This window comes from Agelaius phoeniceus, chromosome 34 (genome assembly GCF_051311805.1).
Source record: "Agelaius phoeniceus isolate bAgePho1 chromosome 34, bAgePho1.hap1, whole genome shotgun sequence".
Taxonomy (NCBI): domain Eukaryota; kingdom Metazoa; phylum Chordata; class Aves; order Passeriformes; family Icteridae; genus Agelaius; species Agelaius phoeniceus.
Window position 1 is genome coordinate 3825664 of NC_135298.1, and position 22905 is coordinate 3848568.

The 22905-nt window shown below is 57.5% G+C and overlaps 1 protein-coding gene across 1 annotated transcript in view; it reads right to left on the reverse strand.

Annotated features, from left to right (window-relative positions):
- LOC143696423 (uncharacterized) overlaps positions 1–22905 on the reverse strand; it is a 125823-nt gene continuing 102918 nt past the window's right edge. Inside the window, exons 3-4 of the mRNA XM_077192553.1 lie at positions 889–1108; positions 1–737 (exon numbers count right to left, since the gene is read on the reverse strand). Coding sequence (XP_077048668.1) covers positions 279–737; positions 889–1108 — 679 coding nt within the window. The 3' untranslated portion in view covers positions 1–278. The remainder of the gene's footprint in view (positions 738–888; positions 1109–22905) is intronic.

A 22905-nucleotide genomic window follows, 5' to 3' on the forward strand; every position in this document is an offset into this window, starting at 1 on the left:
GACAACCAAAGAGAGCAAGGGGGAAGTTGCAAGAGCTTATAAGGAGGGAGGGACACAGGGGAGGAGTCAGTCCTTGGACGAATAGGGTTTCAGAGGGGAGTGGGATACAAAAGATTGACTTAGGGAAAACCCCAATGGGGATAACTTGAGGGTGGGGCCCCAGCCCCTGAGCCAATCACTCGACGCTCCAGCTGAAAGTTTCTAGAGAGTTCTAGAGAGAAGGGTGGGAGCGCCGAGTGACGGACAGGGCACCGGGGAGGGATTTGAGAAAGGGTACATTAATCTCCAAGGCAACTGGGGAGGAGTTGGGATAACTGGCAGCATAAAGGAGGAAAGGGAGAACCAGGGCAGAACCATTGCATGATAGGGGGAACAGAACAGTCCAACTTATACAGACAACACAACAGCTGGATGCGTTGGTGTTGGGTCAAGGCTGACCTCTGGGAGAAGCTCTTCCCACACCAGGCACACTCATAGGGCCTCTCCCTGCTGTGGATGCGCTGGTGGGCACTCAGGTGGGCGCTCATCCTGAAGCTCTTCCCACACTCCCCACACTCGTAGGGCCGTTCCCCCGTGTGGCTCCTCTGGTGGGCAGTCACTTCATAGCTGGTCTTGAAGCTCTTCCCACACCTGGGACACTCGTAGGGCCTCTCCCTGGAGTGGATGAGCTGGTGCCTGAGGAGGCTGCACTTGTCCCTGAAACCCTTCCTGCAGTCGGGGCAGCGGAAGGGCCTCTCCTCTGTGTGAGTGCACTGGTGATGGAGGAGATTGGAGCTGATCTGAAACCTCTTGCTGCATTCATCACACTTGTAGGGCCGTTCCCCGTGTGGCTCCTCTGGTGGAAAATCAGGCTGGATCTGGCTCTGAAGCTCTTCCCACACTCAGGACATCCGTAGGGTCTCTCCCGGTGTGGACGTGCTGGTGGTGGATCAGGTTGGAGTTGTGGCTGAAGCTCTTCCCACACTGCCCACACTCATAGGGCCTCTCCCTGGTGTGGATTCCCATGTGGGAGTTCAGGCAGGAGCTCCACCTGAAGCTCTTCCCACACTGCCCACACTCATAGGGCCTCTCCCTGGTGTGGATTCCCATGTGGGAGTTCAGGCGGGAGCTCCACCTGAAGCTCTCCCCACATTCCGAGCACTTGTGGGACTTCTCCCCATCCTGAAGCTGCTCAGGGACCCCCAACTCTGACCTATGGTCACCTTCCCGGCCCAAGGTGGGTCTTTCCTCCTCGGATCCCTGTGATCTGCGTTTGCAGCCCCTCCTTGTGTGGGATCTCGGGGACTTTTCCTCCCCGTTGGATTCCTGTGCCCTGGAGCCACTCCAAACGGGCCTCAGCCACCAGGTTCTGCTGTGGGGATTTGTCCTCCCTGCTCTCCATCCTCAGCTCCTTCCCTGGGGGAGGAAGGACAAGGAGAGGATGGGATTTGCCTCCGTGCCACAGGGAAGGGGAAGGAGATCCCCCCAGTGCATCCCTGGCTGGACAGCATCAGCAGTGGGGCTGTCCTGCAGCCGGGGGCCGTGCTGGGCTGGGAGATGGAGCAGGAGAGAGGGGGAAAGGGGCACTGACTTCCTCCTCACCTGCCTGGGTGTCCTGGGGCATCTTCTTCCTCCTCGCAGCCTCCTCCTCCACCTGGCCAAGGATTGGGAATGGGAAATCCTGGTTTGGGGGGCAAAACAAGGGCTGAGCGTGTCGGGTTTGATGGTCCCGGTGCCCAAGTGCAGCTGGAGAAGTCAGCGCCCCTTTCAGCCTCGGGGGGCCCGGACCCCGCTCATCCCCAGCCTCCCCCACCCCTCCAGGCTGCCGGGGGTCCCTCTGCACCGGGATCGCCCCTCTCCGCCATGGATTTGGGGCGACTCCCCCTCCCCGCCCACCTGCGGCTTCCGGAGGGGGCGGAACCGGGGCAGCCGCGGCCCGAGCGGGGGAACCGCGTGGGGTTGGTGCTGCCGCTCCTCCTCCCGCTGCTCCTCTTCCTCCTCCTCTGGCCCTCCTCTTCCTCTTCTTCCCGCTCCTCTCTCTCTCTTTCCCTTTCCTTTTCCTCCTCCTCTGTCCCTCCTCTCCCTCCCGCTCCTCCTCCGCTCCCAGCCCGGCCCGGGCAGTGCCGGCACCCAAAAGCAGCCGCGTTCTGGCCTGGGTGGGTTCCAAAGCGGCCCCGCCACGCCCGGCACTGGGAGCGATACTGGGAGCACTGGGAACGATGGTGAGAGCAGCGGGCGGGAACTGGGAGCGCTCTCCCTGCCGGTCCCGCTCTTACTGGGAGCACTGGGAGGGAACTGGGAGCAAACAGCGCCCGGACGCGGCTGCAGCCGGCGGGGGCGGGGCCTAATCTGAGGGCGTGGTTATGCAAATCAGGGAGCATTTGTGCGCTGGGATTGGTGGGCGGGAGCAGGGCGGAATTTGCACGGTCACGTGAGGGGCGAGGGGGGCCGGAGCGATGGCGGCGGCGTCCGGGGAGAGGGGACCGGGAATGGGGACAGGGAATGGGGAGTGGGGACAGGGAATGGGAATGGGGACAGGGAATGGGAATGGGAGATGGGCAATGGGGATGCGAGATGGGCAATGGGGAATGGGAATGAGAATGGGGACCGGGATTGGGAATGGGGACCAGGAATGGGAATGGGAAATGGGGACAGGGAATGGGAATGAGGAATGGGGAATGGGGACAGGGGACAGGGAATGGGACCTGTACTGGGAATGGAGCAGGACGGGACTGAGAGTGGGGTGACACGGGAAGGGGCGGAGGAAAGGGGAGTGACAGCAGGGAGGGGGGTATCCGCTACAGGGGACACCAGGAAGCGGGACAAGGGGACACAGGGACAGTTCCAGGCCGGGAAGTCCTTGATCAGCAGCCCCAGAATCTCCAGCATCTTCCAAAGCACCCGGAGCCGCTCGGCCTCGTGTCCCCAAAGCCCTGAGCAAGCCCCAAGTCCTTCCCAGGAACTCTCAGCTCCCTCGGACCCAGCATCCCCCACACCTCTGGAACAGCCCCCCACTTCTCTAGCCCCATCTTAGTTCAACATCTTTATTTTTACCCAGGTTTTGGGTAAAAGCTTGGAAAGAATGAAGAAATGTGAAAAGAAGACCCAGGCCATGAGGAGCCAGGAGGATGTGGAGCCCCCAGCCAGGTGTCTTCCCACCAGGGATCACTGGCACCACGGATCACCGGGGCTCTGCCCACCGGGGTCACTGGGGATCATCCAGCGCGGATCCTCCCGTGGGGATGGAGCTGGAGCAGCGCACGGAGCTCTTCCCACACTGGGGGCACTGGCAGGGCTTCCCTCAGTGCTGGCTGCATTGGTGTTGGGTCAAGGCTGACCTCTGGGAGAAGCTCTTCCCACACCCGGTACACTTGTAGGGGCTGTGACATCCCAGGAGCAGGGCTGGGATGGGCTCTGGTGCCTGGGACATGCCCAGCAGCAGCGGGGCTGGGATGGGCTCTGGTGCCTGGGACATCCCCAGCAGCAGCTGGGCTGGGATGGGCTCTGGTGCCTGGGACATCCCCAGCAGCAGCTGGGCTGGGATGGGCTCTGGTGCCTGGGACATCCCCAGCAGCAGCAGGGCTGGGATGGGCTCTGGTGCCTGGGACATGCCCAGCAGCAGCGGGGCTGGGATGGGCTCTGGTGCCTGGGACATCCCCAGCAGCAGCAGGGCTGGCTGTGATGCTCTCCAGTGCCTGGGCCGTGCCCAGGGGTGCTGCTGGCTGGGGTTGGGTTGGTGCCTGTGCAGTGCCCAGGGCAGGGTCACAGCGGGGCAGCTCTCAGTGTCCCCAGCAGGCCACGCTGTCCAGGGCAGCCGTGCCAGCGCTCACTGCGCACTCGGGGCAGGCTGGGCTGGACGGGGCTCGGGGCAAAAACGCCGCCCCCGGGGCTGGGCTCTGCCCCTGCCTCTGGGGCCCAGCCCCTGCTGGCAGCGCCTTGGGCAGGGCACGGGGCTGCTGCTGGCCCAGGGGGACAGGCCTTGCCCCCTGCCAGCTGCCTGGGCCCCTCGGGTGCCTGTGCCACAGCCCTGTGCCTCCTGTCCCCGCTACTCCCCGCCACCTCCACTCCCTCCATCACAGCCCCACTCAACCTCTGCACTGTGACCTCTGGAAAGAACAAAAGAACAGGAAAGAAAGAATGAGAGAGGGAAAGGAAAGGAAAGGAAAGGAAAGGAAAGGAAAGGAAAGGAAAGGAAAGGAAAGGAAAGGAAAGGAAAGGAAAGGAAAGGAAAGGAAAGGAAAGGAAAGGAAAGGAAAGGGGAAAGGAAAAAAAGTAAAAAGAAAAGAGAAACTTGTAGCCATTTGGCCCTGCCTGGATGCCAGGCACCCACCAAAGCTGCTCTCTCACTCCCCTCCAGAGATGGACAGGAGAAAAAACAGAATGAAGGCTTCATGGCTTGAGTTAAGGACTGGGACAGATCATTCAGCAAATGCCATCATAGGCAAAACATTTTTGAAATTACAGGTATTAATTGAATTTCTTTCTATCCAGATCAGGGCAGGATAGTGAGAAGTAAAATAAAGCTTCACAAACACCTTCTGCCTGTTCCTCCCTCCTTCCCAGCTCTGCTCCTCCCCCAGTGGTGCAGGCAGACAGGCACTGGGGGCTCTGCTCCGTTCATCACCCGTTGTTTCTCTGCTGCTCGGGGAGAGGAGTCGTTCCCCTGCTGTGCCAGGGGTCCCTCCTGAGACACTTCTCCATGAACTTCTGCAGGGTGAGTTCATCTCACGGACAGCAGCTCTTCACAAACTGCTGCAGCTGCCTCACTCTCCCAGGGGCTCACAAGTCCTGCCAGGACCCTGCTCCAGCGTGGGCTCCTCTCTCCACAGCTTTGCAGGTCCCTGCTGGGTCCCTGCTCCAGCACAGGTTTCTCATGGGGTCCCAGCCCCTGTTCAGGCACCCCCTGCTCCAGCACGGGCTCCTCCAGGCGCTACAGGTGCATCTCTGCTCTCCGGGCCCTCCATGGGCTGCAGGGGCCCAGCTGCCTCCCCAGGGGCTGCCCAGGGAATCTCAGGGCAATCAGCTCCAGCCCCTGGAGCAGCTCCTGCCCCTCCTCCTGCCCTGCCCTGGGGTGTGCAGAGTTGTTCCTCTCACGTGTTCTCACCCTGCTCTTCCCTGCTCACAGTTACACCTACACCATCACCCATTTTCCTAAATCTCTTGCCCCAAAGGTGTTACCACCATTTCCAACTGGCCCAGCCTTGCCCAGCGGCCGGTGCATCCTGGAGCTGGCTGGAATTGACTCTGTGGGACACAGAGGAGCAGCTGCTTCCAGCAGCCTCTCACAGAAGGTGCTCCTCGAGCTCCCCTTACCAAAACCTGGCCATGCAAACCAAGTATAAGCATGGCAGGGTTTTTATTACCATTATTAATTCTTCTTTTTGCTATTGTCACTATTATTGCCCCTGTGATGTCATACTGCCCCTGTGATGTCACAGAGCCAACTCTATGTCACCTTGTGACGTCATACAGCAGTGCTGTGAAATCACAGAAGACTGATATCCCAAAGTCACCCTGTCATGTCACAATCTGTTTTGTGACGTCACAGCCTGCTCTATGATGTCACACAGCCACTAGGTGATGTCACAACCCACTCTCTGATGCCACAGAGCCACCCTCTGTGATGGCAGACTCTTCTCTATGGCCTCATAATATGCTCTGTGATGTCACAGCCAGTTCTGTGATGTCACCATCCCCTCAGTGATGTCACAACCCTCAAGAACTCAGTTCTAATAAAACACTGAATTTTCTTGTACTTTGAAGAGATCCCTGTCAGGGACACAACTGAGAAAGTGTCCCCAGGTTCCAGCTAGAGCAGAACACTGCAGGCAGTGATGCCAAATGGCACAAACAAGGCAAAGGTGTCTCTGGTGCTGAGCACACCTGGATGTGTTTCAGGAATGCAAAGGGCCAAGGCCTGGCCAGGCAGATCCTGTCCCTCCCTCCTTGCTCAGGGCTCTTCCCGGGATGGGCACTGGCATGTGGGGATGTGCAATGCCAGGGGCAGGAGCGTGGGGCGGCCCCTGCCAGGCTGCTGAGCAGGGACAAGGAGGCAATGAGGCCCCAGGCCTGCAAGGGTCACTTGTCCCCTCCTGGCCCCAGGCCCAGCAGCCATGGCCAAAGTGCTGCCCAAGCTGGCTCTGGCAGGGCTGTCTTGCAGCTGCTGCCCATCCCTGTGCCCTGTGCAGCCCAGGCTGTCCCACGGTGTCCCTGCCCTGCGCCTCTGTCCCTGCAGGCTGTGGGCATCCCCCGGCTGCCCCACCTGGCTGGGCCCTTCCTTTGCTGACAGCTCTGCCTGGCCACTGCATGGTGTTTGCAGGGATTGAGCAATTAGGGCAAAGCTGTATCGCACTGTCTGTAAGGGGAGGAGTTCCTTAATAAGTACAGTAGGCTATGATATAATATAGTAGAATAAAGCCATGGATCAGCCTTCTGCAATCATGGAGACAATGCTAATTATTACCTGGCTGGGAGCCTGCAACAACAGGCAAACACTGCAGTACTGATAAACAGAGGTACAGCCAGGGGAGGGAGGCAGGTGGAAAAGGCTTTGTGCTGTCCCTGCTCTGAGGGGATGCTCAGCACGGCCTGAAGGTCTGCACATAGGAGAAAACAACAATGAACACAGAACAGCCAAATGATAAACAGGCACCAACAGCAAGAAGCCCAAGTTCCCTGGGTTTCGAAGTTTGAGGATCTGGGGGATTTCACAGAAGAGCTGGCCCAGGGCATTGCCATGGCACAGGGGCAGGCAAAATGTATTGGCCATGTGCAGCAGAGCAGTGAGAAAGCCCCAGGCCCAGGCAGCTGCTGCCATGTGGGCACAAGCTCTGCTGCCCAGCAGGGTCCCGTGGTGCAGGGCTTTGCAGATGGACACGTAGCAGTCGGAGCACATGAGGGTCAGGAATGAAAGCTCTGCTGTGATAAAGAACAAAAAGAAAAAGGCCTGTGCAGCACATCCAGTGTAGGAGATGGTGCTGGTGTCCCAGAGGGAATTGTGCATGGCTCTGGGCACAGTGGTGCAGATGGAGCCCAGGTCAGTGAGGGCCAGGCTGAGCAGGAAGAAGAACATGGGCGTGTGCAGGTGGTGGCCGCAGGCTACGGCGCTGATGATGAGGCCGTTGCCCAGGAGGGCAGCCAGGGAGATGCCCAGCAAGAGGCAGAAGTGCAGGAGCTGCAGCTGCCCCGGCTCTGCCAATGCCAGCAGGAGGAAGTGGCTGATGCAGCTGCTGTTGGACATTTGCTGTGGCTGCACGTGGTCACCTGTTCATGGAGAAAAGGACAGTGAAGGGTTAGAGGAGATACCTGTAACCAAAATCAAAGCCATTTCCCACACACCCTCCTTTGTAACACACACGGACATGCTCTTGTGTTTCAGAGTTCTGATGTTTTCTTTTTAAGCTCCTTCCATGGACTTCCTGGTACTCTTGGATATCAGAAACCCTGAGCATTTCTGCTGCCCTCTGGTAGAACAGAGTGATTTCCCTGAGGCAAGATAATGAGTGGAGGCTGGGGGCAGATGATCTGTCACTTCATTCTGTTTGCAGTTCCTCTGGGCTTTCACTTTTCTCAGCTGGAGGATGTTCACACTCCCATGTTCCTCTTACAAACCCCAGGTACTGTGAGAGCAGATGGATCCAGCAGAGCCCAGCTCCACTTTTGTAGCCAAGGGCTCACGTTGCTCATTCCACCAACCCAGCAGCATTTTCAGGGTCACAACACCTCTGCCTTTGCCCATGGATCTTATCACTCAGAGATGCTCCAGGACAGGTTTGCACGCTGGGGTGAAGCTCCCAGCCTGGACTGAAATGTCAGAGGGACTTGCAAGTGTCCTCCTGCTGGCATTGGCTGAAGGGAGATGCAGCTCCTTCCCTGGCTGCCCTGACAGCATTGCCCAGAGCCGGGCCCTGGGGACAGCGTCACCCTGAGCCAGCTGTGCCCCTCCAGAGCCCCCAGGGCCGGGCAGCTGCTCCCAGCCCTGTGCTCTGCAGAGGGAACTGGGCCCGGGGCTGCAGAGCTGCCCCACGGCTCTGCTGCAGCTCTGCCTGCACAGGAGGGGCTGCACACCTTGGAGCCCCGGGCCTGAGGGCAGAGGCTTGGCTGGGGCACAGGAGGGAGGGGGCTTCTTCAGAGGGAGGGGCTGCACTGCAGGGGATCCTGTGCACATCTCTCAACTCTCCCTGCCACAGCATTGCTGGGTTCTGTTTTCTCTCCTTCCCTGATCTTCTCTCTGCTTCCTGGAGATTTTCCTCCTGCAGGGGTTTCCCTGTGCCTGATCTCTCTGTGCCAGCACTCACAGAGCCCAAAGCTCTGTGCACTCTCCTTGGCCTGACAGAACCCTGCCTGTTTGCAGGGCACTGCCTGGGGGCAGCTTCTCTGTGCAGCTTGGAGAAAGGACAGCTCAGACTGAGCCTGATGGCTCCAGCAAAGCTGCTGCTGCTGCTGTCCATGGGCACAGTGGCTGAAGGCACATTAGGGATCTCCTGTGAACCTGCTGGTCACTAGAAGGAACAGTTTGGTGATCTCAGGCACCACTTGCCAAAATTCAGAACTAATAATTCATAATCATCCTTTAATAATTATCCCCCCTCCCTGCCACTCTCCAGTAGTAGGAATCTGAAGACAAAGTCTTAGGAAATTGCCTAATTTCAATCAAAATCCTTGTCTTGGAAATATTCTGTGACTGATCAGCATGTGAGAGCTTCATGAGTATTTCAGCTCCCCTGCAGCAGAAATCCTCAGAGATGCACTCGCAGAGTCTGCAGGCATTGGGATGTTGCAGCTTTAGGAGATCAGTGCAGGAGCTGCAGCTGCATTGTCCTGCAGCCAGAGGTTGCTGTGCCAAGGGCTGGCAGTGATTGTGCCCCAGGCACTTCCCAGCCCCTTCCCAGCCCTGCCTGCTTGAAGCTCTCTGTGCCTCTGTGCTGTGCCCGGGCTGGCTGCAGGCAGTGCCCCAGCCCTGCTGGGCTGTGCACAGGAGCTGCTCCTGCCCAGAGCTGTCTCTCTGCAGCTCTGCTGCCCTTGCCAGGAGCTGCCTCTGGGCCAGGAGCCCGGCCCAGCTCAGCAGCACAGACACAGCACAAGGACTTTAGGAGCCTCTGGGCCTTTGTGCTGAGGCCCTGAACATCAGTCCCTGAGAGGGAGCTGAAGAAGCCTCTGCATAACTCCAAGTCACAATCCAACTCCAAAGTTTCTGGGACTTGTAGTGGCTCCCACTGAGGGACACGACAGAGAAAGTGTCCCCAGGCCCCAGGCAGAGCAGAGAACTGGAGGCACTGATGGCAGCTGGGGACAAAGAGAAGCCAAGGCTTGGTGCCCTGGGGCACAGCAGGGGCTGTGCCACAAGGGCTGGGAGGAGACACCTTGTGCTGAGGCCCTGGGGCCTCCTGGCCCAGCCCCAGCCAGGCTGGGCACTGCCAGCCCCTTGTGCTGCCCTCTGCATCCCCCCCTGGCCCACATCCCAGGGGCCTCAAGGATCTGCTGCAAGGAGTCCCTGGGGAGCCTTGCTCAGCAATGGCCCTGGCGGCTCCTGAATGCTCCCTGCAGGGGCTGCAGCTTTTTCAAAGGACTTGGGGTTTGGCTTTGGCCTTGCAGTCTCTGAGAGCTTTGTGCAATCATGGCCTCCAATTACCTGCTGTAATTAGTCCCTGGAGAGGCTTTGTCAGTAACACCACTCAGTGGGGCTCATGAATGCTTCAAGGTACTTCAGTTCTTTTAAGGTACTTGGTGTTTCCCCTTGGATCCAGACTCTGGGAGAGCTTTGTGCAATCATGGCCCCAATTATCTGCGTTAATGAGTCCCTGGAGAGCTTTGTACTGACACTCAGTGGGGCTCATTCATGCTCTGAGACACTCAAGGTGTTGAAGGTACTTTGGATTTTCCTTTCCACACTGAGTGTCTGAGAGGTTTTTGTGCCATCCTGGCCACCAATTCTCTCCTCCAAGGAGTCCATGAGGAACCTGTGTTGGACAGGGACCTCAGTGGGAGCCATGAATGCCTGGAGACACTTTGGGTGTTTCCTCTGACTCTGACTCCAGGCAAGGTTTGTGCAATCTCCTCCCAGGCCCTGAGGTTCAAGGGCTCAGCTCCAAATGCACAGTGAGGCTCATGAGGATCAAGCAAGTCCTGACAAACCATGGCTCTGCCTTGATTTCCCTCTGCTCCTGTGCAGTTCATTAGGAGGGTTTCCTTTGACAGTTATGGAGAAATAGTTCAAAGAGCTTCTAGGAAATATGTATTCCTATTTGAAAGGGTGGCTTTTATTGCTGTTCCCATTACACAAGAGGTGACTGCAGCATTCGGTGACTGCTATTGATGCAGGGACTGTCCTAAGGAGGTCTGGCCTGCTCAGAGAAGCTGTGCCTTGAGCTCTGAGCCAGTGTGGACAACCTTGCTCCACATTCCCCGAGCCCATGGTGTCTCTCCTCAATCACCTGGGAGCTGCTTTGCTTGGAGAAGTGGCTGCACTCAGGCAAAGAGGGATTTTCCTTCTTTGAGTTTTGAAGCCATCTAAAACTCCTGAGTTTCCCCATTGCAAGCAGACATCCTCCTCAAGTGTGTGCCAAGCCCAAGGTGGCACCAAGAGCACTCCAGCCCTGCCCTGGGCCAGCTGTGAGGGTGGGTCATCATCCCAACAGGCAGTGGGCCATTGCAAGGGGCTGTTGCCATGGACACTGCAGGGACCCCAGTGCTGGGTTTGGGTGCCATGGCAACCGCCATCAGTTCAGGTTTCCTTGGAAAGCAGCCCCAGGAGCCATTTCTGCAGCCAGGTTCCATGGCCCCTTGCCTGCAGAGCTGCTGCTGCCCTGGGCTGCCATGGACACCCTGAGGACAAAGCGGTGCCAGGGCTGTTCCAGGTACAATTGCAGTGACACTGGTTGGTGCCAGCAGGTGCCATGGCAACGGCCACGGGGACCCGTTCCTTGGTCTGGTGCCATGGCAAGCAATGCCCGGAGCCGTTGTGATGGTTGGTGGGCATGGAAAGCTGCCCTGGGCCCCTTGCTCAGGGCTGGTGTCAGTGCCCAGAGCCAGAGGGGATCCCTTGCTGGGGCTGTGCCATGGCCACCTGCCCTGTGCCGCGCTGGCCGCTCAGGCACCAGGAACCAGCAGCCAAGGGCACTGCCAGGGCCAAAGGCCAGGTCAGCCAGACAGAAAGGGGCAGGGCTGGGCACTGTTTCCATGGCAACCGGCACTGGGGGGGACACCTGGGGCACCTGGCCTGGCAGTTGCCATGGAAAGCCCTGGCAGGCACTGAGGGCACAGCCCCTGGCACTGAGACACTGCTGGGCCGGGTGCTGAGCACAGCGCTGAGCACGCAGAGATGGTTTTGTTCTTGCTGAGCTGCAGCACAGCCAAGGCCTGTCCTGCCCCTCGTCCAGCCACGCTGGGGAGGGGCTGGGGCTGCGGGGGAGCTTGGCAGGGGACACAGCCAGGACAGGTGACCCCAACTGACCCCGGGCATACCCCAGACCAGAGGACATCATGCTCAGGCTATGAAGGGGGGGAACAAGGAGCAAGGGGGCAATTTTGGAGGGAGGCTTTTTGCCTTCCCAGCTAACACTTAGGCAAGAGGGGGCCCTGTTTCACCAGTGGGCAGGGTCACTACCAAAGACACAGACACCAACTGAAGGAATTGTGGCATTTATATCATGCACAGCTGCAAAGCATTACAAAAGGAAGAGCTCAGCAAAGCACATCATCATTAGCAAAGAATTACAAAAGGATAAGCTCAGCAATCCATCAGAACTCATCATTACATTTTGATGACTAACCCCTTGGTCAAACACTAGAGGTGTTTGTGGCAGACAAAGATTCTGGCTGACTATCAAGGTACACCTTACAGACATCAGTAGTACTTCAGTGACACCGTTCTTCATTCTTTTTTCTCAATCTCCTTGGAGTTAGGAACAAGAATTCTGTTGTCCATGGAGCTGGCGCCTTTTTAATTCCAGAATAATGCCCCCAGGCCCTTTGCTGTTCAGCTTTACCATGTTGTCTGGGGCTAACAAGGCTTGGGGGGCCCTTTCCCCTCTGGCTGGAAGGGGCCGGGTCCCAGTCCCTGAGGGGCACCCAGGCTCCTGGATGCAATTCCTGTGCAAGTCCCTCAGTGTCACAGCAGCCTTCCCATGGAGCCCCGTGGATCAGAGCATTTGCCAAAGGGGCCCTTGGGGCAAACAGGGAGATTTGGTCTGGCAGCATGTGTAAAACAATATCCTGTCAGATCTACTTGTTCTCACACACAATCCTTGGCTGCAGGGACACATTCCCATTGTTCCTGCCCAGCTTTCAGGACTCAGAGTTGTCTTTCCCAGGAGCTGCTCCTTCAGCTGCCTCGGGAGGGCCATTTGGCCTCCGGACCCACACTCTGGCTCCATTATTAGGACTGCTGCATCCAAACCCTTTATCTCCACAAACGGTGGTGATTGCAGCTGGAGCTCCTTTTTTCACAATCGTTCTCAAAATTGCAAAATTGATAATTGTGCTACCCTGTCATGGGGTTGAATAATCCAATCCTGGTCACTATTGTTTAACAGAATTACTGTAATTTCTCCTGGATATTCTGCATCAATTCCTCCTGCCATGACATGAACACTTTGCAAGGCCAAGCTCCAAGGGAGCAGTTACCAAAGCAAAGTGTCCTGGAGGAATCTGAATTCCTGTTTCAGTATTGATGGCTTTCATTTGCTTTGAATTTCTCCTCATTAATTCCAATGCATGAAGGCCCAGCCCTGCAGCCTCTGGGCTGGCCCTGCCAGGGGCCATCACAGCCAGAACAATTTCCCAGGCAGTCCAAGTCTCACTGCCCATGGTTGGATTTGCAAACTGGGGGCAGCCGTGCACAGCCAGGGGGTTTCCATTTCCCCCGCGGGCCATTGTTCAGGGCATGGAGCACATCTGGGAGATGGGTTCTCCATGGGCAAAGGTTCCCATCTCCTCATTTTTCAACTGCTCTTTTAACAACCCCTTCACCCGTTCAACCAATCCTGCAGCTTGTGCATAGTCTGGTACATGAAAAACCCTGCAGGCTTCATCCCTGTATTTTTCACAGCAACAGACAAAGCCCTCTGCATCACAGTATCAGCAAACCCTGGGGAAATAGCCAATTTCCTCCCTTCCTCCTTTTTTAATTGTCTACAATCTCACAAAGTTGACCACTGACAGTAGGGTCCTGGCCAATCCTGTTCTGTAGGGTATTTAGAGTTACATTCTTGAGCAGCCAAAGCTACCAAATTAGTATTGTCAGCACTATTTCACATTATTATTATTTCATATGTAGATATACATATTGATATACATATAGACAGATAGATACAGACATATATCTATAATATATCTATAATATATATATTAAGGTCTTATTATACAATAAATACATATAGTTATGTAGTATATTGATATTTCACTGGCACAAATGCAGCTGAGCTCAAGATTAAAACCTTCTGCTCTTGCTCCATGTGGGAGCATTCCAACAATAATTGTTCCTTCTGAAGGTGCTGTTTCCATTGGACTCTTAACAAATTCATCTTTGTCTGCCCAAACCCACAAGTCCTTTTCCTTTTCCATGTGCAGATTTTGGATGCATTTGAAGACATCCAGGGCTGCAGCTTCTTTTACCCGACTGCCCCACTGCTCCCACGGGGCTCCCACCTCAGCCCACTCCAGAGCCAGGGAACTCCAGGGAAGGGCTTCCCATCTGGGAATTTCTGATGGCACTGATGCCTCACATTGACATTGAACAAGTGACATTTGGTTGGGATCTGGCCAGACTGGGCCAGTTTGGTTTGACCAGTGGCCAAAGTCAGCACCAAAGACACAGACTCCAACTGAAGGAATCAGTGTCATTTCCTGCAGTTCAGAGCAGCAAAGAATCACAAAAGGAGCAGCTCAGCAATGCACCCAATCATCCCCACCAAAGATTGCCTGCAGTGATTAAGAAAGATGCAGCAGCATTTCCCCTCAGCCTTTCCCATCCCCCAGATGCACACAGCAGCTGGGGAAGCTGTCACAGCCAAGGGCTGCAGAGCCACTCCTGGGCACTGGCAATTCCTGCAGGTGCCTCCAGCCCCAGCTGAGGCTCCAGGCCCGCTGGGAGAGGGCCCAGCTCTGACAGTGCTGCATGAACAAACTGACAGCACTGCTAGTGTGCCAACATCTGCTTTCATCCTCCCCTTGGCTCCCTCCCAAAGCCTGGCCAGGCCTCAAGGAGGAGCCAAGGCAGCTGACTTTGATCCTTCAGCCCCACACAAGGCCAGATGTCAGATTTCATGGCCTTCTCTGGCTTCTAAATACACAAAGGTCCATCCATGTTTCACTAAGGAGTGGCTACATCTATCACAGTGCTAATGACCATGCATATCTCAGCAGGGAGCAAATACAAAGATAACCTTTGCTTGGAAGGTTCCTCCAGAGGCCACCTTGGGCTCAGGGCCTGCTGTCCAGGCCTCACTCAGGGCTGCTGTCCAGGCCTTGGCACTTCAGGGACGTGCTTTAGTGCTGGGCTTGGCACTGCTGGCTGAGCGGCTGCACTGGGTGAGCTCAGAGGGCTTTTCCAACAGAAAGGATTCTGTGATTCCATGATGATATCCGCTGCATTCAGCTGGGGCTATTTCAGCAGCATTACTTTGCTCCAGAAGTTCCCTCTTGCCCAGCTCCTGTGGCCTGAGGCTTCAGCTCCTTCAGCTCCTGGTGCTGAGCTGCTCATGCTGAACGAGACCACTCGGAGAGACGAATCCAGTCCATCCAATTCCTTCTGGGACACGCAGAGGGGAGGCTGTGCAAACAGGAGCATTGTTTGCTGTGGCCTCCTCTCTGCCCTTCACGCCTTTCAGCGCTTTGAAGCAGCCAAGAGCTTTCTCCAAGAGTGCAATGGAGCAGCTGTTCCTGCTCGCGGGCCGGGCTCTTCCCAGTCTCTGCCCTTGCCTGCTTCTGTCCCTCTTGCTGTGCCCTCTGTTCCCCCAGGGCTGGCTGGCTGCTGCCCAGGACTGTGGCACTGGCACAGCTCCAGTGCTCCAGAGCCTCCTTTCTGTGCCCTTGGAGCTGCCTGGGCACAGCAGCCTTTTCCATCTGGAAGCTCCCCATGGACAGGGAGTGCCCAGCTCCGTTCCTTGCACAGCCTCCAGGAGCCCAGGGCTGCCATCTCAAGTCCCTGCTGGCACTGGGGGCTCCCAGGTGCCTCAGGCTGCTGTGACACCGCTGCACATGGGAGGGAACAGGGCCAGGGGCTGTGCTGAAAGTCAGCTCCATCTGCTGCTGCTGCTGCTGCTGCTGCTGCTGCTGCTGCTGCTGTGGGGTCATTTGTGCAGCCCTGGCCCAGAGTCAGGGATCAGATGCTGCCAGTCTCTTCCAGCCCTGGCTGCTCAGAGGTTGGGCCTTGGAGCCTCAGGTGGCCAAAGGCAGCTGCTGCTGGGCCCTCTGTGTGTGCCCGTGTTCAGCAGTGCTGCTCCATCAGTCTGTGCCCAGCAACGGGGAAAAGCCTCAGCCCTGCAGGGCCAGGAGCTGCCGGGCTCTGCCTGAGCAGCTCAGCCAGCAGCAAGGGAGCTGCTCCACACAGGAACCAGGAGCAAAGGACACTCCTTTTGTAGGACATGTTTTCTATTTAAAGGAAAAAAAGGCAAAAGAAAAAAAACTATATAAAATGTGAAAGATGAAAACAAAACCCAAGTGTTAGTGAAAAAGTTCTGAAACTTTGCATTAAGAGGTAAATGATCTTTTTTAAAGGGGAACTCAGTTATTTACATTGTAAATGTGCTGATGGCATGGATCCATCTTACTGACCTCAGCAGCCTTTGAAAAGATTCTGGGCTTTGTTTCCAACATTGCCATTTGAAATTGTGCTCAAAGCAAGAGGAAATTGCTTTGTGCCCTTCCCGCTCCAAGCAGGACTGGGAATGGAAACTCTGTCAAAGCCCAAATCCTTTAGAAGATGCCCTTCCTTCTCAGCCTGGCAAGGAGCTGCACATTCCCTTTGAAACTGTCAGGGATTTCTTAGAGACACAAAGTGCCACTTAGGGCTTTTTGCTCTGGTTTGGCAGTGCAGAAGGGCAATTCTCCATCCAACAGCTCCAGACCGCACTGCCTCAGGAACACGGCCCACTCGCCAGCTTTGGCCCACTCAGGCACTTCTAGAGGAGGAAGAAAGTGCAATTGCACAATTCCAGCCAATCAAGAAGGAAGAATGGGACAGACAAACACCCTGTGCAGATCCAGGCGTTCAGCTGGGACTGTGGAGGGTTTGGGTTCTTGCCAATTGGATGTGTGTCCCCAGCTGCAATCTCTGGGCCTGCAGCAGAGTCTCACTCAGCTGCCAAAGCAGAAAGCTCAGGCGCTGTGCTCGCAAGGGGCTCGTCTGATGCAAAGCTGTCAGAGCAATGGGAGGGCAGAGCAAGCCCAGCTGGGCCCAGGGCTGAGCCCAGCAGAGCCCTGGCAGAGCCCAGAGCAGCCTCAGCAGCCGCAGAGCCCGGCTGCAAGGAGAGAAAGCAGAAAGTGCCCCTCAGCTGAGGGCTCCTGTGCCCTTGTGCCAAGGCCTGCGGTGCCCAGGCCATGCTGGCTGTGCCCAGAGCTGTGCCCAGAGCTGCCCATCCCTGCTGCCTTTGGCAGCAGAGCAGGAGGGCAGGACATGTGCCCAGCCTGCAGCCAGCCACGGCACATCCAGCCCTCAGCAGCTGCCCAGAGCAGGATGCTCCTGTGCTCGCTGCCATCTCCCAAAAGCTCTGATCCCACCCTGCCAAGCACACAGGGACCCACCTCACGCCAGCCACGGCTGCAAGAAAAGCTGCTCCCAAACCACGTCCTCAGCCTTCTCCAAGGCCACCGCCCATCCACGCCACAGCTGCTCCCAAGCACTTCCCCATCTGCACTGGACCACCTGGAACGCTTCCTCTGGAAAAACAAACAACACATTCTTGAAAAGAGATTAGAGACAAAAAGGGAAAACAAGAAAAACGGGAAAAAATCTTATCTCTGTCAGGGCCTTGAGGAAGGCCCAACTCCTACATGGTAGGGAAAAACCCAGCCATGGCTGAGGGAAGCCCACACTTTCTCACTTCCACCCTGCAGAGCAAAGCAGCCCCTGCACAGCTTCTGGAGTCCCACCTCTGCTCCCAGCATGGGGCTTTGTTTGTGTCGGGCTGGCTGCCCCAGCCCCAGCCCCAGCCCAGGCCACGGTGGCTGCTGGGGGCTGTTGGCAGGGCCAGGAGCCCACTCCCATTTGTACCCAGCCCAGTCCATGCCCCAGCCCTGCCAAAAGCAGCTGGGCAGCGACTGAAGAATGAGTTGCATCTGCCCCAGCAGAGGGGGAACCTTTGCTTCCCAGCCAGGCTGGGCCATGCCCAAATCTGGCAGCATTTCCCTGGGTGGGGACTCACCTGCAAATTCCCTGTGGAGTTTGGCTTTGAAGAAGGTGCCAGAATCAAAGTCCATCACCTTCAGCCTCCAGTGGCCAGGCTGAGGAAGAGCTTCTCATCCTTGGTGCCATCCTGGCTGTCTCCAGCAGCAGCAGCAGCAGCAGCAGCAGCAGCAGCAGCAGCAGCAGCAGCAGCAGCAGCATCCCCACCCGGTACAGCTTCTCCAGGGGCTCCTGCTCCTTCCCTGGGGGCAGACCAGGCTCTCAGGGCTCTGCCCAGGGCCCCAGCTGTCAGGGAACCAGCACAAGCAAAACCAGCTTGGATGGCGGCCACCAGTGCTGGGCAGAGCAGCTCAGCTGCAGCACAAGGGCTGCGTGTGCCCATCCCATGACCCTGTGCAGTGACACAGGCAGCACAAAAAGGTCTGGGTTCCTTTGCTTCTCATTGCCAAGGCATGTGTGGAGCTGCAACTTACCAGGGCCCTGCATCAAAGTGTGCCTGTGGCTCTCTCCCTTCTTCTACGGCTGAGGAATATCCTGCACCCAAGGATCACAGAACAGGTCTTCTAATGTGGGTCTTTCCAAGGAGTTCACGGATAAACACCACCTGATCAGATCTTTGCACTCTGGGCAGAGAAAGAAGAAAGTGCCGGTCAGCCAGAGAAGGCTCCTGTCTGCTTTGCCCCACTATTGCCATGCCCAGGCCTTGCTGGATATGCTCAGGGCTGGGCCTAAACTTTCCCATCCATTCCCTGTTTTGGAGGAGAGCAGGACATGTGCCACCTCCTCAGCAGCTGCCAGAGCGGGATGCTCACGAGCCCGCTGCTGGCTCCCAGCACTGGGATTCCCCCCGTGCCCAGAGAAGAGGATCCACCTTGAGAGAGCCCTTGTGGCAGCGGGAGCTGGCCCCAGCTGAGGTTCCGGCCCCTCCTGAAAGGGTGCTCCCCGCAGACCATCTGGTGCAGCAGGATGCCCAGGGACCAGATCGTTGCTGCCTCGCCATGGTACCAGCCAAAGTCGTTCCATTCCGGGGGGCTGTAGGATGGTGTTCCTATGGAATACAGATGGAGTTCAGCAGGGGGATGCTGCTGCTCCCAGAGCCTGGCCCCAGCATCCCTGGGCCTGCGGGGACTGCATCAGTGGCACACAGGGTGACCACTGCCCTCTCGCCAGCACCTGGGACTTGTGCACAAACTTAGGCTTGGAAAAGAAGTCACTGGTGTCAGAAGAGGGCAGAGGAAGCCCTGGCTAAGCCTGACCCTGACAAGCAAAGGAAAAACCCTCTCTGTGCTGGGGAAAACATGCCCTTATCCTCCCTGTCTGCATTGCCCCAAAAATATTAGGAAGCCAAGGCAAACAGGGCGAGTGGAGCAGTGCAAGCCCTTCCTCTCGCCTGCACACCAAACTGGCGGGGGCACAGGTTCCGCCCCCCTCTCTGCTACCCCCACCCACGGGGGTTTTGGTCAGGCTGGCTGCCCCAGCCCAGCCCCAGTCCTGGGCAGAGTGGCTGGCAAAGGCTGCCAGCAGGGCTGGAAGATGGCTCCCCACCCAGCCCCGCTCTAAAGCAACTCAGCTGAAGACTCAGTCCCCTGACTGGCAGCAAAAGGGAGAATCCCCGCTGCCACAGCCAGCTTGGGCTGGGAGATGTTGGCCATGAGATCCCGGGACCAGGAGTACACCCTTACGTGGGCTCACCTGCAAAGTGGGTGTAGGCTGTCTCTTGCAGGTAGGTGCCACAGCCAAAGTCGATCAATTTGGCCTGCTGGGTGGCCAGGTCAAGCACGATGTTCCCTGGCTTGATGTCGCGGTGCAGGACCCCGCAGCTGGTGCAGTGCCGCACGGCCTCCAGCACCTGGCGGAACAGCTCCCGCGCCACCTCCTCGGGCAGGAACTGCCGTGCCTCAATGAAACGCTGCAGGTCCTGACACTGCTCTGGCCGCTCCATCACCATCACGATGTGGTTGGGGAGCTCGAGCCACTCCAGGAGCTGCACCACGCCGGGGAAGCCAGTGGACACCTTGGCTAGCAGCACGATCTCCAGCGGGGCCCTGCTGCCGTCGGGCTGCGGGAGGAGCACGATGCCCTCAGTGGGGCCGATGCCGTGCCAGGCCTGGGGAAGCCCTGAGCCAGCCCGGGATGCTCTGCGCCCTGCGCTGCGCCCACGCCCGCTCCCCCTCGAGGCGTCCTGGCGGCTTCTACCGTGCCGGGCCTCGGCTCATCCCCGCCCGGCAGCCCCGGCTGCTGCCGCTGGCCCCGCTCACTCACCAGCTCGCCCCAGTACCGGACGCGGTTCCGTGGCACCCTCTTGATGGCCACCTGCAAGCCAAGGACAGCAGCGGGCTCAGCTCGCCGCCCGCTCTGCCCAGCCCCATCCTCCTCCTCCTCCGCCCCCTCGTCCTGCGCCCGCCGCCGGCCCCGCCGCTCACCGGGGCGCCGTCCGAGAGCCGCGTGGCCGCGAAGACGCTGCCGAATCCTCCGCGCCCCAGCAGCGAACCCAGGCGGTAGCGCTCCTGCAGGGCCTCGTGCGCCGTCCCTGCGGGCGGGACGCGGCTGTCAGCGCTCGGGCCGGGGCCAGCAACGGCCCCCGAGCGCCCCTCAGCCGCCCCGGGCCGGCCATGCCCAGGCCTTCGCTCCTCGCAACGCGGCACGGGAGGCTCGGGGCCGGCGGCCGCGCTGCCGAGCGGCGGAGCTCGGGCCGGGGAAGCCGCAGCGGAGGCGGCGGCAGCGGCCGCGCCGCCTGTGTCCTCCGCGGGCCCCGGGAGGGGCCGGGGCCGGGGCCGGGCTCGGGGCTGGAGCCTGCCTCGGGGCCGGGGCCGGGCTCGGGCCAGGCGGAGGCAAAGGGCGGCGATGCCGCCCCCGCACACGGCACTGATGCCCGCCCAGCAGCGCCACCGCCAGTAGGGCCAGAGCCGGGCGGAGGCGAGACCGCGGCGGGACGGGCGGGGCCGGGCACGGGGCAGCCCCGCCCGGGGCCGGGGGCGGGCCGGGGACATGGCCCGGCCCGGCAGGGGGAGAGGGAGGCGGGGAGAGGAGAGGGAGGCGGGGAGAGGAGAGGGACGCCGGGCGAGGGACCCCGGGAGAAGGGTGCCCGACGGCGGGAAAGGGAGACTCAGAGACAGAAAGAGAGAAAGACCAAGAAAGAGAGACAGAAAAAGAAAGATAGAAAGAGAAAGATCGTTATCGATTATCTGGTTTTCTGCTTTTGCCGCTGTTGCCGCCGCTCCTGCTGCCGCCGCTGCCGCCGCTGCAACTGAAGCACCGGGGCCGTTCGTCCCCGTGTCCGTTCCCCGCTCGCCCCACGAGCCCCACGTTCGAGCCCCGCGCGCCCTGGGCACAGCCCCTGAGTCTGTCCAAACACGGGAACTTTGCAGCCTTGAGCCCAGGTGCAGAGCCCTGACTCCTGCACACTGGCACAGCAATCCCCTCGCTTGCTGCTCTGCATTGGCCTGGCTGAGGGGCAAACACTGGCGGGACACCTTCCCTTGGGCTAGGATTCCTACCTGAGCCCAGCACTGCACTTACATCTCCAGTGTTGCCTTCCAGTAAAAACAGGGGAAGGAAAACTCAGTGTGGCTCATGGTATTTTAGAGTGTCTAAAAATCACTAAGCCACTGATCTTAGAGGTGCAGTGCATCTGGAATTACTGCGATGGAGAAGTAGTGCCCCATGGAAAAGGGGAGTATAGAAATAAATAAAGGAAAACATCTTGGATTGTTTCTTTCATTTACATTTCCCTTCTGGAAAGCTGTTTCAGTTTTCCAGGAATCTTCTCCTGTCTGCTCTTGCCAAGAATCTCTCCTGGAGAACAAGGTCAAGCTTCTGTCCCAAGATTTGCCACCAGCTGCAGCTTCTCTTGGCTTTCCACACTGCACAGTGTCTGCAGCAGGACTTTTGCAGCAAAGCAGGACAAGTGTTTGGAGCACTTTACATGTCCTTTCTTTTCCTGGTGGGCTGGGGTGTTGTGCCACTGGTGAAGTTTCCATTGTGACTGTTTGTGCTGGTTTAGGGCAAATTTTGGGAGGAAGCCTCCAAAAGGGGTCCATCTAGAAATCAAGTTCCAGTGGCCTCTCCCCCTACTAGTTCAGAAAAAGACTTCCCTTGGGAAAAGTAATAAAACCCCAGTTTATTTATCAAGTAAAATATTCCCAAGCATGAAAAATGAATAATATTAAATAAAACCTCTGACAGTGCTGAAGGGATGGCAAATTCAGAAAATCCTTTTTGTGGTTGTATTTGGCTCACTCGGTCTCTTCTAAGTCCCTCTGGTGCTGGAATGCAGCGTCCCAGACCTCAGTGGGCCACAGGTGTGAGCTTCTGGTGTTTTTCTGGGTTTTCAGTCCAGAGCAGGTTTAAACAGTTCCAAGAAAAAGGAAAGTCCCAGTCCCAGGAACTTCTCTGCCTAAGCTAGCTAAAACCAAATTGCTGGACCTGGGCTGTGAAGGCACTGGGAAATTTCCAAATCTGGGCACTGGTGCTGCCAGCAAACACCAGATCAGGATGGTGCTGGAGCCAGAACCTGGAAATTTCCAACTTTTGGCTTTCTGTGCCAGCAAATCACTGCACTTGGGCTGTGCTGGCACCAGGAAGTTTTCAGATCTGGGTGCTGGCGCTGCCAGCAAACACCAGATCTGGGTGGTGTCGTTGGCAGCGACAGAAATCTGCCGGATTTGGGCTCTGCTGGCACCGGGAAATTTCCAAATCTGGGTACTGGCACTGCAAACACAAGATGTGGGCAGTGCCAGAGCCAGTAGCAGAAAGTGGCTGGGTTTTGGAATTCTGTGCCAGCAAATTGCTGCTCCTGGGCTGTGTCAGAATAGGGAAATTTCCAGCTCTGGGCACTGGCGGTGCCAGCAAACACCAGTGAAACCTTCTGGTCCTCGTCCGGACCATTGGCCAGTGGTTTCCCTGAGAACCAGCTCTGGCCACTTTACAGACAGAGACTGCTTTCATCTGCTTGTCTGGAAACAGAACTTTAATGCAGGCAAACACATCAAACAGGACGGCGTGCACAGTACACAGAGCAAAGCAGAAAAAAGCCTGGGCCCAGGGTCCTGCAGGGATACATTTATATATGGGGAGGGGTTAAGGTGGGATCTGAGGGAAGGATCCAAGAGGAAGGAAGGATTATGAATATTACAATTTTTGCAGTAAAATGTAACCAATGGTAGCAAAGAGAACTCAGAACTTTCTAGTAACAATCTGCATAACTGAACAAGAGGATTATGGGCGGGAGCTCCTGCTGACCCCAACTAAAGAGGGTTTTCCCACAGCCTTAAGCCAAGGTCTCCTTCTTCTTTTAAACCAACCCCAACACACCAGATCTGGGAGGTGCCGGGTTTTGGCTTTCTTTGCCAGACAATTGCTGCATTTGGGCTGTGCTGGCACAGGGAAATTGCCAGATGTGGGCACTGGCGGTGCCAGCTCACCGCAGATCTGGGTGGTGCCGGTGCTGTCACCAGAAAATTGCCGGGTTTTGTCTTTCTGTGCAAGCAAACTGCTGGACTTGGGCTGTGCTGCCACTGGGAAACTGCTGGATCTGAGCACTGGCAGTGCCAGCAAACACCAGATCTGGGTGGGGCCAGCAC